Genomic DNA, 16,467 nt, shown 5'->3' on the forward strand with positions numbered 1-16,467 from the left:
ACAGGATTTTGAGGGTAAAACTGAATATTTGCTGGAATAAAATAATTAAACCAGCATTTGAACCATATTCTACCAGGTTATTTTAATTTATAAAACATGTATGTATGTGTCAAAACTGGATAATTGACAAGATCAGTTTAAAATTGAAGCGTGCACGACGCCATCTTGCGAATGGCAGCTAGACTCTATTTTAGAAACAAGAATCTACAAGACGCCATTTTGCGACCAACGCCATTTTAAGTTACAACTCACAAGCTAAATACAGATGGCAATGTTTTTGATAATCTACCAAGGGCAACTGGAAGAACAGCTTCCTGAGAAAAAGTAAATAGAATAGACAATGAGTGTTTTTACATACAAATTGGGAATCCCTGTATGCAGACAAGTATAGTTGTGGCAATTGTAATATAATCCATGCATTGATCTACACAATTGGATTTGTCTGAATCCTAAACAGGTTTTAGCCCCACACCCAGACAGGATGGCCCCAGCTTCACAGCTTGGAGTAACACATTTGCATTCACACAAGAGTCTGGGAGAACAAATGACTTTTCTTTAGAGCCTTGGAAGGGTGGGGCTGCTGAGAGAGGGGGGGCGTGTGGAACTATATGGCACAGCATTCCACACTGCTAGGTGTTCACTTAGTAAGTGAGATTTAAGTGCACCATTTTTCATACACACATTAATACGCACAATTGCGCTGGTAACTAATCGCATATTAGCGAATGCATAAGACCTTGTATGAAAACACTGTTTTATTAGCTAAATGCACACGCATCTGTCCCCAGTTAACTAGCATCTTTATATCAAACCCCGTATACTCACACATTACATATTCACATACAAGGTTCCATAAGCTTTAAGGTATAAGATTTAAGTTGTTCATTTAGTATAAATGCTATGAAATAAAGATTGTTTGGTAACTAAGGTTTTATACATGATAAGTAAGCCGTGTTTGGTTTTGTACTGATGCGTACTCTTTCCACAGTATTCCGGTGATATCGGTGGGGAGATCGCATCATGCATTCTCGAGTTATGGACCGCAGAGACTTCAAGCAACAAAATGTATATGATATAAATAACTGTTAGGATGTTGCATGGGGTGGGAGGGCAGAGACCCCCAGTTGTTGGAGGCTGGGTTGAGTCTATTTAAATCAGCCTGTTAAACACTCTGTAACAGATGCTTCCCCCTTGAGGACCAATGGCATCAGCAACAAACTTCTCTATTGTGTTGTCTATGTCTGGGGGGTATAAATATGTGTGCTCCAACACTGGGTTCTTAGTCTTCGTGCTGAATGCTGATAGATGAGGGGTTTCTTGCTGATGCCTAACATCTGGTCCAGAAGCGCTGCATATGTATACTGTACTTGGGTCTGTATAATTCCTTTGCGCCAAATTGTGTCTGGATCAATAGCGTGTAACTGACTGTACTTTTACCTGAATAATACTTGTGCTTTGGAACCACAGATTCCAGGTCTTAAGTCTTCATTTACTGTATGTCTGCGTATGCGTCATCCTTAGAGGTTTATAGGTAGGATATTAGAAGGTATAGGCAGGGGTATATAGAGGTTCTGATCCAGTATCATCAGATGGGGGCTCATCGAGTGAAGTCACTTACCTACTCACACGGTACATATGGCTATTGATATCTCAGCAAAGGGTGGAGTGGCCACATGCAGGGTTTACCTGCAACCACTTTGTGCTGAAAGATCGCTATCCGTTTCCGTGTGAACCAAGGAAGCTGACTAGAATCCAGGGACAAGAGAGGAAAAAGTTTGTTTTCCTTTCTTGATAGAACCTAGTGTTTAAAGGAGTGCCGCAGTATTGAGTACGCGGCTGAGTCGCAGTTTTGCACACAGTAAAGATGCACTTTTGCATACGCAGCTAAAAAGTCATCATACGGTTGTGTGGTAGTCGCATTATTGTGTATGCGACTGGTCGCACAATAGCGTATACGTACTTCCGGTTGTGCTGCCATATGTTTAAACAAAGCCGTTGAGGTTTACATTTTTCAATTGTTATCAATATCTGGGTTAACGTTTATTTTTCTGCGCAGGAAAAAAAGTGTGTAACAGTGAGTATTTGTTGAACAAAGTTAAGGGTATCGTATGATCCTTAAGGGCTAGGTGCAAGGGTTAGTCTAGCCGCTCTGTAAGTAGCTTTACTGTTCTATACACAGTAGCAGGTGTACATGTTGTCTTTGTTGTAGAGAGGTGCGTGGAAGTGTCCGACATATAAACTTCCATAGGTGTGGAAGTTGCCTTACTAAATCTTATCTGGCTGTGGAAGTTGCCTTTTTCAAATCTTATCCAGGTGTGTGGGCGCCGCTGACTTAAATCGTCCACAGGTAAGTGAAAGTATCTTGATTGTCTTTCACCAGTTTAAATCTTTATTGAAAAGCGTAGGATTTTGTCTCAAAAAAGGGAGCCATGCAAACAGTAGAGATGTTAGACAATGATGTGCTGCTAATGAAAGCTCCGATTGGATCGGCCCGTCGTATTATGCATACTAAGGGCCTGATTCAGACCCACTCGCAAGCGGCTGTCCGCTCGCAAGTGGGTCGATGGTCTGCACTGCACATGCGCACGACGGAGGGAGCTCCATCGTGCGCATGCGCAGGACGCGATGAGCGAAGGACTTTCCTTCGCTCGTAGTGTCTGATCAAAGGGGGCGTGCTGTCGATGTTGATTGACAGCATGCCCCCTTTGGTGGGCGTGCCGGGGGCGTGCCGCCCAGACAGAGGCGTTCCCAAGGGAACGCCTACCGTCAGAAGCCGGCCCCACTGATAGAGCCAAAATCACTCCGGGCCTTGCGGTTGAGAAACTCAACCGCAGGCTTCTGCTTGCAGTGGCGATGGTCACGATGGTCAAGACCATCGCAACCATCACCCTGCACGCTCGTATATGCTGTGGGTGGTGACCCACAGCTATACGAGCGTCCAGGAGGACGCTCCATATTTATGGAGGTGGGCCCTGATTCAGAGCGAGCGCTCTGGTCAGAGCGTCCGGCTCTGAATCAGGGCCTAAGTACGGTACTTATGCGATAAGGTATTGTGATGTATGGTTTAAAATGACGATAAAGAGTGTTAGACCGTTTCCCAGAATTGGTAGTTTTGATAAAAATGTATTAGATAATGTCCGGGACCACATCAGTCTAATGCGTTCCCGAGAGAAAAAGGTTAAACATTATGAATGTTTAAAATTGTAGCAGCATGAAGGGGATGCGTGGATTAAAAATGTGCAAGCGACGCAAACTGGCATCGCGAGCACATTGCCAGAGAATACATCCGCGACGCTAAATTGCAATACGGGCGAGCCGCAAAATGGCGCGCACGTGCAGCAAGGTAGCATTGTGGAGAGTATTGCCAGCAGTTCACGCTCACCTCCCCCACCTTATGTGGATGGAGGTGCAAGTACAGTTACCAAAAATACCCATAAAAATGTAACAAGCAATTTGTACTCTCTCTTAAGCAATTATAAAGAAAATTTTATGATGCGGATGATGAGCCTATTGTAATGTCTGCCATTTCCCATGCTGTGCAAATGAAAGATGCTGCATCACCACAATCACGAGTGGTGCCGCCATCTCCATTGGTAACAGCAAGGGAAGTGGTAACACCCTCTGCACCCGTAGAGGAAGTTGTTCATACCATACGTAGCAGCAGATGAAACCCCCAGCCAGGTAAACAGGTCAAAGGTAGCAGCGCTACCGGTCTGCATCCCATTCGGACAATAACCGTTCCAAATGGAAATGCAGATGTGAACGGTGTAGTGCCCACGAGGGAAGTAGTAATGCATTGTCCTTGGACAAGAGCAAGACTAAATTCCATCATAAATGATTTCCCCGATGCCAAAAAGGAACTAGCCAAATGTCAAAGATTTTTGAGAAATTTGGGTAGTTCACATGAGCCCACTAATAAAGATTGGCATGTGGTGTTAAGGGCCTGTCTACCACGCAATACCGACGTGACAAAATTTATCACGGATTGTGTATTGGATGGTGACTTTCCCTTAACAGACCAAGTAAACCAAGGTAACATTTCCCGCATTGTAACTCAATTGGGTATATATTTTCCAGTAGTAGTTAACTGGAACAAAGTTTTCACCATTAAGCAAAAGGAGAGTGAATCTGCAGAAGGTTATTGTGACCGGGCTCTGCAGGCTATCACCCAGTACACTGGGTTAGAAGATATTAAAGATAGCACTCACCACAGGGGAATGATAGTCACAGTACTCATGGACGGTCTGAAAGACGACTTAAAGACTCGGGTTCAGACCTCACAACCTGGCTGGAGGGGAGTCACAATAGATACACTCATAGAATCAGCCATAGAACATGATAAAAATATCACAAAGAAGAGAGAGACCCAGAGCGAGAAACTAATGGCTGTCAGTATCCAAGCTCTGGAAGGAATGACAATAACATCACAGCCAACTGACACAAATGCACCCACACACACACCTGCACCTGAACAAGTACACGTCCTCATCCAAATCCAACAACATAGCAAACACATCCTTACCCCACATATCATACACAACCACAGGCCTCATACTACCCACAAACTTCATACCTCCCACAATACCCTTATCCTTCACATCCTTACCCATACCCACCATCTTTTCCTCTTGCTCAACTCCCACAACAATCCTTTCATCCACCCCATTCAAAATTATGTTTTAACTGTCACCAAGTGGGACACATAAGTAAGTACTGCAAAGTAAAGAACACCACACATGAACACGGGTTTCCCATGGGTTCATAGGCAACCCCAGTATCTTCTCCCAGGCCTTATATGACTGTTTACAAACTTTTCAACCTATCAATGGATCTGTTCTAATGTAAAATGTGGACGATTTATTGTTGTATTTTAGGTCATGTTTAGATGATATTAAACTGTTGTGCTTTATCTCTCACTCACAGGACACAAGGTTGCTAAGGATAACACAGCAGCCATGCCAGGCTCAGGTCGAATACTCGGAATACTATCCAACCCAGTGGCCCAGGCATTATTTCGAGCAGTAGCTATTAATAACAAGATTTATTTGCGGGAACCTGTATACAGATACTATGGACCTCATTCAGAGTCGGTCGTTGTGGCCGCACGGTCGTACACCACTGATTATTCGCTAAACTGCGCATGCGTAAAGTTTGCAATGCGCGTGCGCAAACTAGCTGCTACGATCACAAAATTCTCTCTCCTTGAACACAGCCAGGTCGGTAGTTTGAGTGACAGAATGAGGTGTTTGTGGGTGGTAACAGGGGAAGGTGCTTGAAAACGGGGGAGTGGAGATCCGAACGCAGGTGTGCCTAATGATGTGAATGGCGTTTTATGGGAGTGCATAATTAACAAAGTAGTGTCATGGCACACGTGACATGGGTGGTTTGTACACTGACCTGATCGTAGTGCTTAAGAGAGGGTATGGTCAACCTTAAGCTCTACGACCAGTTCCGATGGTTACCAATGTTCTCGATTAATCCTTATATGGCCGGAGATGACGTGTAATGCGTACGAGAAGGGGGCGTATTTTTTGTCTTACGGCCGCATCCTCCCCTTGGTCTGCCAGCTAACGATCCGATCTTAAGGACGCAACTTGCGAGTGCATCATTTGCATATCCGGCCCCTTTTCCCTTACGACCGTGCGGCCGCAACGACCGACTCTGAATGAGGTCCTATATCCCTAGAATTATTAAAAATGATAGGGGGACTTATTTTACAGGTGACGTTTCCAAGAACATGTGTAAGGTGATGGGTAACAACACTAAGATGATCCCAGACTGTCTTTTCCTTTATTTGTCCCCCTTTGAGATACTGTTCAAACAGGCAGCCTCATGTGAAAATATGATAATGAGGTTACTGTGCAGGGTCTCACGAAGATGAATGAGAATAACCGAAATTGAAAGTATTATTAACTAACCTGTCTAATGCAAACTGTCATAATGTCAAACCTGGAGAATTTGTTATGATCCAAATTTTTTTAGCTCAGGTTGTGTGACTGATCAGTGGAAAGGTCCGTATCTGACGATACCACATCCTCAAAGGGTGGCCGAGGAAGATACGTGGGTCCATCCCACTCACTATAGGGAGGTTAACTAACCGGTGGAGATACAAGGCGGAGACAAGGCCGATAACGTGGACCTGTCGATTGCGAGCTTGTGCTGGAAGGATTAAAAAGGTGACGGTGAGATATCTGAGCTAAAGAAATGTGTAGATCAGTGCTTCCAGCAATGGAGTGGTCTGCTGTGGTCATCCTAGTTCTTTCTTCCAGAAGTTTCTGTCGTGATGATCTGTTTGGGGATACCCAGTTTCTGTGATGGGGGACCAATAAAGGAAATGTGAGCTGATGGCAGAGCTGATGGAGTGGAGTCAGGAGGAGGAGTGCTATACCAAACCAGGGGAGTTTCTGACCAACCTTAGTATTGTAATTGTTATGTTATTTGGGAAGAATACTTCCAGAAGTTATGACCCTCACACATGTTGAAATGCTTGGTATACATAAAACCACACCATCACCATATCTTCACATGCAATATGAACACAGAGGCAAAATAAATATGATACCTGGTGATGTGCATAAAGCCACTCAGTTAATTAGTGAGACAACTGGCTTTCAAGTTTTAGTCGCACTGGATCTCACCAGGATTGCTCGGGGTACATTACATTTTAGATATATTCAGGAACTTGCTAAATTGATAGATAATATAACGAGATGTACAATGACACATTCAGGTATACAGGGAGAGAATTGCAAGCGTACAAGAAAGAACTGGTGCAACACAGGCTAGTGTTGAATTATTTAACTGCTGTTACTGGAGGGTATTGTGTAACGTTAGCCACCCAGTTTGGAGTAAAATGTTGCACCTATGTCACCAATGATACCAGCGACCCTAAGGAAGTGATAGACCGGAAGATTAATGAAATTCTGCAGCTAAAATGGGAATTTCGTAAGAACCATAACGCTTCAGTGGCTGAATTAGGGGAGAAGATAGAAGGATCAGTTTCATGGCTGAACCCAGTGAAATGGTTCTCAGGTCTAGGGGAATGGGTCCAGAAAGTGATTGCCAGCATAGGCAAATTCTTGATCTTTATACTAATTGTCATCATAATAATTGGCATATGCGTCCGGTGTGTTCCTATTGTGTTGAAGTGTGGAAAATGTAAAAATAGAGTGAAATGTAAGAACGAAACTAGGATGGTGGTCAGTAATGACAATATGAATACCGAGGTAAATATAGAACTGCATTACATCCCTGAACTAGGAAACACCATCATTTAATGTATTATATTTAGACATGCATAGAATGTATTATTGAAATGTTATTTTTAAAACACCTCAGATAATGTAAAGTCTAAATTCTCCTTCAAGACTGCTTTTATAAGACTGGTGCATCCCCACACCTTTCACATGATCTTCCAAGATCCGCGGTGTGCGTATAATAGTAGTTTTATGTCCCCACTCAGAGACACATTATTGATGGAGTAAGAACCACCTTATGCCATCCCATAATAACACTAAATAATATGTAAATGTAAGCCTAAATTAAATTCTAATAGCAGATTGTGATAGCATGTTGTTCACTATCAAAGAGTGGACTGTCGAAGCTGGATAATTGGCTGAGGCAAGATCAGTTTAAAATTGAAGCGTGCACGACGCCATCTTGCAAATGGCTGCTACACTCCATTTTAGAAACAAGAATCTACAAGACGCCATTTTGCGACCAGTGCCATTTTAAGTTACAACTCACAAGCTAAGTACAGATGGCAATGTTTTTGATAATCTACCAAGGGCAACTGGAAGAACAGCTTCCTGAGAAAAAGTAAATAGAATAGACAATGAGTGTTTTTACATACAAATTGGGAATCCCTGTATGCAGACAAGTATAGTTGTGGCAATTGTAATATAATCCAGGCATTGATCTACACAATTGGATTTGTCTGAATCCTAAACAGGTTTCAGCCCCACACCCAGACAGGATGGCCCCAGCTTCACAGCTTGGGGTAACACATTTGCATTCACACAAGAGTCTGGGAGAACAAATTACTTTTCTTTAGAGCCAGGGAAAGGTGGGGGCTGCTGAGAGAGGGGGGGGGCATGTGGAACTATATGGCTCAGCATTCCACACTGCTAGGTGTTCATTTAGTAAGTGAGATTTAAGTGCACCATTTTTCATACACACATTAATACGCACAATTGCGCTGGTAACTAATCGCATATTAGCGAATGCATAAGACCTTGTATGAAAACAATTTTATTAGCTAAATGTGCATGCATCTGTCCCCAGTTAACTAGCGTCTTTATATCAAACCCCGAATACTCACACATTACATATTCACATACAAGGTTCCATAAGCTTTAAGGTATAAGATTTAAGTTGTTCATTTAGTATAAATGCTATGAAATAAAGATTGTTTGGTAACTAAGGTTTTATACATGCTAAGTAAGCCGTGTTTGGTTTTGTACTGATGCGTACTCTTTCCACAGTATTCTGGTGATATTGGTGGGGAGATCGCATCATGCATTCTCGAGTTATGGACTGCAGAGACTTCAAGCAACAAAATGTATATGATATAAATAACTGTTAGGATGTTGCATGGGGCGGGAGGGCAGAGACCCCCAGTTGTTGGAGGCTGGGTTGAATCTATTTGAATCAGCCTGTTAAACACTCTGTAACAGATGCTTCTCCCTTGAGGACCAATGGCATCAGCAACAAACTTCTCTATTGTATTGTCTATTTCTGGGGGGTATAAATATGTGTGCTCCAACACTGGGTTCTTAGTCTTCGTGCTGAATGCTGATAGACGAGGGGTTTCTTGCTGATGCCTAACATCTGGTCCGGAAGCGCTGCATATGTATACTGTACTTGGGTCTGTATAATTCCTTTGCGCCGAATTGTGTCTGGATCAATAGCGTGTAACTGACTGTACTTTTACCTGAATAATACTTGTGCTTTGGAACCACAGATTCCAGGTCTTAAGTCTTTATTTACTGTATGACTGCATATGCAAATTAGCGTCATCCTTAGAGGTTTATAGGTAGGATATTAGAAGGTATAGGCAGGGGTATATAGAGGTTCTGATCCAGTATCATCAGTATGTGTAATTTATAGTAAGTGTAAGAGCCTGTCGGGGGCCCAGGTCTGCTCGCCACAACCCTTCGTACCTGTCAGCAGCGGTAGCAGCCTTTCTCCCCAGCGTGGGCTGCAGTGGGCCTAGAGTGGCAGCTGCAGCAGTCTCCTCTGCTTGCATAATGTGCGGGGGGGAGGGGGAGAAGGGAGGAGACACCTCTATTGCACTGTTCGTCCTCCCAAAGATCTACGCCGGCTGAGGGGTGCCACGCATACTGTTTTTTTACATCATTCTTTCTTTCTTTTTTTACAAGGATGTGGCCACGCCATCACGATTAGACCACACCTCCTACAGTACCCACTCTTTACAGTCCTGGTGGCCAGCCACTCTCATGTAGAAAAAGATTTACTACAAATATTTAGCATGCACAGTGAGGGTGTCTGGGCACTGATCTCCCAAAACAGTTGTCCCCACAATTCACATTATGCCAAATAGTAGTGTCCACAGTTCATATTATACCGCAATTCGCATTATGCCAAACAGTTGACACTACAATTCTTGTAATGCCAGGACCCACAATTCACATTATGCCAAATAACAGTACCCATAGTTCATAATTTGCCAAAAAGTACAACCGCTGCATAACATGCTAAACAGTACTGCCAGCCACACAGATGGAAGTGCTTCTTGCACCCTTGGGGTAAAGCAGTGAATTAGATGTCTACAGTTCTGTTTGATAACAAAAAAAAGTGATACATTATAATTTAAATTGCATTTAATTGTAGCTATCGGAGTTATTTTAAATGTTAAAGACACAGGTATATTTACCAAGAAACTGTAGAAACATGTCAAGGAAAACAGAATACCACCATACACATTGATTTCAGATATGGCATTCCTTACAGTGTGTCACAAAAAAATGTCCTGCAATAGGAAACAGGCCCCATGTGTGGTCCCATGAAAGGTGATCCCCTGGGACACCGCACAGGTCAAGACTCATTTCTTATTCAATCTGATCTGAGTGGGTGAATGAGTATTGGCATGCCCGACAGGCACAGAACCAACCTGAGCACAATATGATATTAGACAAATGGAAATAATGTGTCGCTTGGCACTAGAGTAGCAAGATATAAGCAGCTTCCCTTAGAAGAGGGATTGTACAAAACCTCCAGAAACAGAAAAAGACAGTAATAAAGGGCTGTACATGATTACAATATTATCATTTATTAAACAAAATTATTAAATGTACATATTGAATATACATCAAAATAAGAAATAAAGTAATATAAATTGTACATGATTGATGATTCTACACATTAAGTGAGATGCAGTTATCCTTTCACACTCACATTGGAGGCATTTTTCTATTTGTCCTCACAAAACTATATATAGCCTGCTGCTTCACAATAAAATAATGTGCGGAACAATCTGTGTAAGTGTTATTTGTAATACAGACAAATCTGTTGACTTTTTAGGGGGTTGAATACTTTTGAAAGCCACTGTATCCCATGTAAGCCTGCATGTACTACACAGTTTGTGGAAGTATGACAGTATATGCAGTGCAGTGGCGGAACTCCCGGAGACAATGGAGTCATTTGCCGCCGAGCTCCAGCCCTTAAGGGGGCACCTGGCTCCATTGTCCCCCGGGCCGTTCCGGGCACGGCTGTGGAGATGGAGCGCCGCTGATCGGCGCTCCACCTCCAGCTGCGTCAGTACGGGGGGTGCGGTTGCACCCCGTATTTGCCGGGCGCCCACTGAGTGTGTTACCAGCGGGCGCCCAGCTCCTCCTTTTCCCCCGGCGGTAGCCAGAGGAACGGACCTCACTCCTGAGCTCCGCTTCCTGGTCCCGCAATGCACTATGGGAGTGACGCCATGACGTCACTCCCATAGTTCTGAGGAGCGGGCGCCGGGGACGGAAGGCAGCAGCACTGGAGCGGGGTTTCAGGTAAGTATTGTTTTTTTTGTGTGTGTGCGCTTGCAGGGGGAGGGGGGTGTGCTCACTACAGGGGGCATTATTGGTGGCTCACTACAGGGTTCATTATTGGGGGCTCACTACAGGGGGCATAACTGGGGGCTCACTACAGAGGGCATTACTGAGAGTACTATAAGGGGCATTACGGGGGGCTTACTACAGGGGGCATTACGGGGGTTTTCTACAGGGGGCATTACAGGGAGCTTACTACAGGGGGCATTACTGGGGGCTTACTACGGGGGCATTACTGGGGGCTTACTACAGATGGCTTCCTACAGGGGACATTACTGGGTGCTCTCTACAGGGGGCTTACTACAGGGGGCATTACAGGGGGCATTACTGGGGGCTTTCTACAGGGGGCATTACTGGGGGCTTACTACAGGGAGAATTACTGGGGGATTTCTACAGGGGGCTTACTACAGGGGGCATTAAGGGGGCTTACTACAGGGGGCATTACTGGGCGCTTTCTACAGGGGGCATTACTGGGGGCTTACTACTGGGGCACTACAGGGAGTTTACTACTGGGGGCTTACTACTGGGGGCACTACAGGAGGCTTACTACTGGGGGCACTACAGGGAGTTTACTACTGGGGGCTTACTACTGGGGGCACTACAGGGGGCTTACTACTGGGAGCACTACAGGGGGCTTACTACTGGGGGCACTACAGGGGCCCTTACTACTGGGGCACTGCAAAGGGGACCACTACTGGGGCACTACATAGGCGGCACTGCATAGGGGGACCTCTACAGAAGGCACTGCACAGGGGGACCACTACTGGGGGAACTGCATAGGGGGGCAGCAGCTGGGGCTGGCATAGGTGCTGGGGGGTGGTACATTTTAATTTGGCAGGGGGCACCAACATATATCTTGCCCCCGGGCATCTGGGATGAAGTTACGCCACTGATGCAGTGTGTAGCTCTGGATGTTCTCAGCACATTGATAGAATTAATGATAATTACCAGTTATCCACTCGCAGTACCTGAGTGTAGCGCTTTGGCTGCTTTCTCCAGGACAAAAGCCTTCTCTGTTTCTGACAGATCATTGAAGAATTTAACGCTACTTTCATTCATTTGTTGCTGGACGGCATCGCACAATTTGTCTGAAAATGCCCTCCACTCCTGTTCAAGAAACACACATGTCCAATAAGTAAAAAATCTAAGTGAAAATGTGCATATGTGTTGTGATGAGCATCCATATTTCTTAAACTAGAAATGTATCAGCAGAGCTACCTGTATCGGTAAAGCAAGTTTATCATCCTTTGTCGCGACTCTTATGCGCCTTCAGTATTTGGGACAGATTAGACCACACATTTGTTCAACCCATACCATGGCCAGGCCTTCCAAGTGTCGAAGCTGAATAATTGGCTAAGACAAGTTCAGGTTAAAATTTAATCGCGGCGACGCCATCTTGCGACTGGCCGCAAGATGCCATCTTGAAAATTAGATTGCAAGACGCCATTTTGCGAATGGCTGCCTAAGTGCCATTTTAGATAAACTCACATTTTAGTACATGTGGCGATAATACTAATAGCACCATGCGTTTGCATCTTTCACCATTTCTCATACACACATTAATACACACAATTGTGCTGTTAACTAGTCGCATATTAGCGAATGCATAGGACTTTGTATGAAACCGCTGTTTTATTAGCTTTATGCGCACGCATCTGCCCCAAGTTAACTAGCGTCCTTATTTCAAACCCTGAATACCCACACATTACATATTCACACATAAGGTTCAATAAGCTCTAAAGTATATGATTTAAGTCGTTTCAGTTAGTTTAAATGCTGAGAAATAAAGATATTTGATAACTAAGGTATTATACATGCTAAACAAGTCATGTTTGGAGTTGTACTGATGCGTATCCTTTTTACAGTATTCCGGTGTTATCGGTGGGGAGATCGCATCATGCATTCCCGAGTTATGGATCGCAGAGCCTACAAGCAACAAAATGTATATTTTAGAAACAACTGTTAGGATGCAACGAGAGGCGTGAAGAGGAAGACCTCCAGCTGTTAGAGGCAGGGAGAGTCTGTTTGAATCAGCCTGTTAAATGTGCTGTAACAGATGCATCACCCCTGAGAACCAATGATATCAGCAACAGACTTCCCTATTGTCCTGTATATTCTGGGGGGGGTATAAACATGAGTGCATGAACACTGGTTCTGGGTCTTCATGCTGAATTCTGAATGACGAGGGGTCTCTTGCTGATGCCTATCTCTGGGTCCAGAAGAGCCTGCGTATGTATACTGTACTTGGGTCTGTATCATTTCCTTTTGCGCCTAAATTGTGTCTTGATCAATTGCGTGTAACTGTCTGAACTTTTACCTGAATATCACTTGTGCTATGGAACCACAGATTCCACGTCTAAGTCTTTATTTATGGTGTGACTGCGTACGCAATTAGCGTCATCCTTAGAAGGTATAGGCAGGACATTAGAAGGTATAGACAGGACATTAGAAGGTATAGGAAGGTGTGTATAGGTGTTCTGATCCAGTATCGTTAGTTGGGGGCTCGTAGTGAAGTCACTTACCTGCTCACACAGTACATACGGTCATCGATATTTCAGCAAAGGGTGGAGTGGCCACATGCAGGGTTTGCCTACAGCCGCTTTGTGCTGAAAGATCGCTATCCGTCTCCGTATGAATCAAGGGAGCTGACTAGAATCCAGGGACAAGAGAGGAAAAAGTTTGTTTTCCTCTGTTGATAGAACCTTACGTTTAAAGGGGTGTCGCAGTACTGAGTACATGGCTAAGTCGCAGGTTTTCACATAGCAAAGATGCACTTTTGCGTACGCAGTTAAAAAGCCATTATACGGTTGTGTAGTAGTCGAATTATTGTGTATGCGACTGGTCGCACAATAGCGTATACGTACTTCCGGTTGTGCTGCCACGTGTTTGAACAAAGCCATTGAGTTTTCATTTTTTTCTATTACCAATATCTGGGTTAACATGTATTTTTCTATGCAGGAAAAAAGTTTGTAACAGTGAATACTTGTTGAACAAAGTTAAGGGTATCGTATGATCCTTAAGGGCTAGGTGCAAGGGTTAGCCTAGCCGCTCGGTAAGCAGCTTTACCGTTCTATACACAGTAGCAGGTGTACATGTTGTCTTTGTTGTAGAGATGTGCGTGAGAGTAGCCGACATATATACTCTCATAGGTGTGGAAGTTGCCTTACTAAATCTTATCCGGGTGTGGAAGTTGCCTTTTTCAAATCTTATCCAGGTGTGGGTTGCCTTACTAAATCTTATCCAGGTGTGTGGGCACCACCGACTTAAATCGTCCACAGGTAAGTGAAAGTGTCTTGATTGTCTTTCACCGGCTTAAATCTTTATTGAAAAGCGTAGGAGTTGTCTCAGAATGGGAGCCACACAAATAGTAGAGATGTTAGGCAATGATGTGCTGCTAATGGAGGCGCCGATAGGATCGGCCCATCATATCATGCATACCAAGTACAGTACTTATGCAATAAGATATTATGATGTATGGTTTAATATGACGAGGAAGAGTGTTAGACCGGTTCCCAGAATTGGTAGTTTTGATAAAAAAGTGTTAGTCAATGTCCGGGATCACATCAGTTTGATGCGCTCCCGAGAGAAAAAGGTTAAATATTTTGAATGTTTAAAACTGTGGCAGCATGAAGGGGATGCGTGGCTTAACAATGTGCAAACAACGCAAACTAGCGTCGCGAGCACATTGTCAGAAAATACATCCGCGACGCTAAATTGCAATACGGGCGAGCCGCAAAATGGCATGCATGTGCGACAAGGTAGCGTCATGGAGAGTATTGCCAGCAGTTCATGCTCACCTCCCCCACCTTATGTGGATGGAGGTGCAAGTACAGTTACCAAAAATACCCAGAAAAATGTAACAAGCAACTTGTACCCTCTCTTAAGCAATTATAAAGAAAATGTTCATGATGCGGATGATGAGCCTATTGTAAAGTCTGCCATTTCCCATGCTGTGCAGATGATAGATGCTGCATCACCACAATCACGAGTTGTGCCGCCATCTCCATCGGTAACAGCAAGGGAAGTGTTAATGCCCTCTGCACCCGTAGAGGAAGTTGTTCATACCATACGCAGCAGCAGCAGACTAAACCCCCAGCCAGGTAACCAGGTCAAAGGTAGCAGCGCTACCGGTTTGCATCCCATTCGGACAATAACTGTTCCAAATGGAAATGCAGACGCAAACGGTGTAGTGCCCACGAGGGAAGTAGTAATGCATTGTCCTTGGACAAGAGCAGAACTAAATTCCATCATAAATGATTTCCCCGATCCCAAAAAGGAATTAGCCAAATGTCAAAGATTTTTGAGGAATTTGGGTAGTTCACATGAACCCACTAATAAAGATTGGCGTGTGGTGTTAAGGGCCTGTCTGCCATGCAATACCGACGTGACAAAATTTATTACGGATTGTGTATTGGATGATGACGTTCCCTTAACAGACCAAGTAAACCAAGGTAACATTTCCCGCATTGTAACTCAATTGGGTATATATTTTCCAGTAGTAGTTAACTGGAACAAAATTTTCACCATTAAGCAGAAAGAGAGTGAGACTGCAGAAGATTACTGCGATCGGGCTCTGCAGGCTATCACCCAGTACACTGGGATAGAGGATATTAAAGATAGCACTCACCACAGGGGGATGATAGTTACGGTACTTGTGGACAGTCTGAAAGAGAGTTTAAAAACTCAGGTTTAGACCTCACAGCCTGGCTGGCGGGGACTTACAATAGATACCCTCATAGAAACCGCCATTGAACATGATAAGAACATCTCCAAAAAGAGAGAAGCTCAGAGCGAGAAACTAATGGCTGTCAGTATACAAGCTCTGGAGGGAATGATGGTAACATCACAGCCAACAGACACACTTGCACTTGCACACACACTCACTTCTGAACAAGTATGTGCTCTCACAAACCCCACTCAACAACAAGCACAACTCTATCCCACTAGCCCGATGCAACCACAGGTCCCAGGCTATCCACCAACCTCTTATCCCCCACAATACCCTTACCCTCCCTATCCTTACCCATATCCACCACCTTTACCCTCTGTGCAAACCTCACAACACCACGTCTTCACCCGAAACACGAACATGTTTTAACTGTAAACAAACAGGACACTTAAGTAGAAACTGTACAGTAAAAGGAGTAGGGATCTCACATCAGGGAAGACCTAGATATCCCCATAAGGGATATGCACAGAGGCCAGCAAATGTTCAGCAGGCACCAGCTCCAATTGTAGCCATAAATGTTTTATTGGAGAATGGTAGCCAATGTTAGGGGTCAGGTCATACCTGTAGTCTACAGATGGTCAGGTTAACGGGAAGAACTAGGGAAGAACCAGTCATGATGGTTGCTGTAGCTGAATATTATTTTCTTGTAGACACAGGGGCGACCAGGTTGGTGATAAAATCTCCCGT

The 16,467-nt window shown here is 44.2% G+C and overlaps 1 protein-coding gene across 1 annotated transcript in view; it reads right to left on the bottom strand.

Annotated features, from left to right (window-relative positions):
* LOC148481322 (uncharacterized) overlaps nt 1-16,467 on the bottom strand; it is a 126,272-nt gene that overhangs the window by 95,344 nt on the left and 14,461 nt on the right. Inside the window, exon 2 of the mRNA XM_088453657.1 lies at nt 12,020-12,158. Coding sequence (XP_088309783.1) covers nt 12,020-12,158 — 139 coding nt within the window. The remainder of the gene's footprint in view (nt 1-12,019; nt 12,159-16,467) is intronic.

Source organism: Taudactylus pleione, unplaced genomic scaffold (genome assembly GCF_031769625.1).
Source record: "Taudactylus pleione unplaced genomic scaffold, aTauple2 ptg000585l, whole genome shotgun sequence".
In the NCBI taxonomy this organism is placed as follows: Eukaryota; Metazoa; Chordata; class Amphibia; order Anura; family Myobatrachidae; genus Taudactylus; species Taudactylus pleione.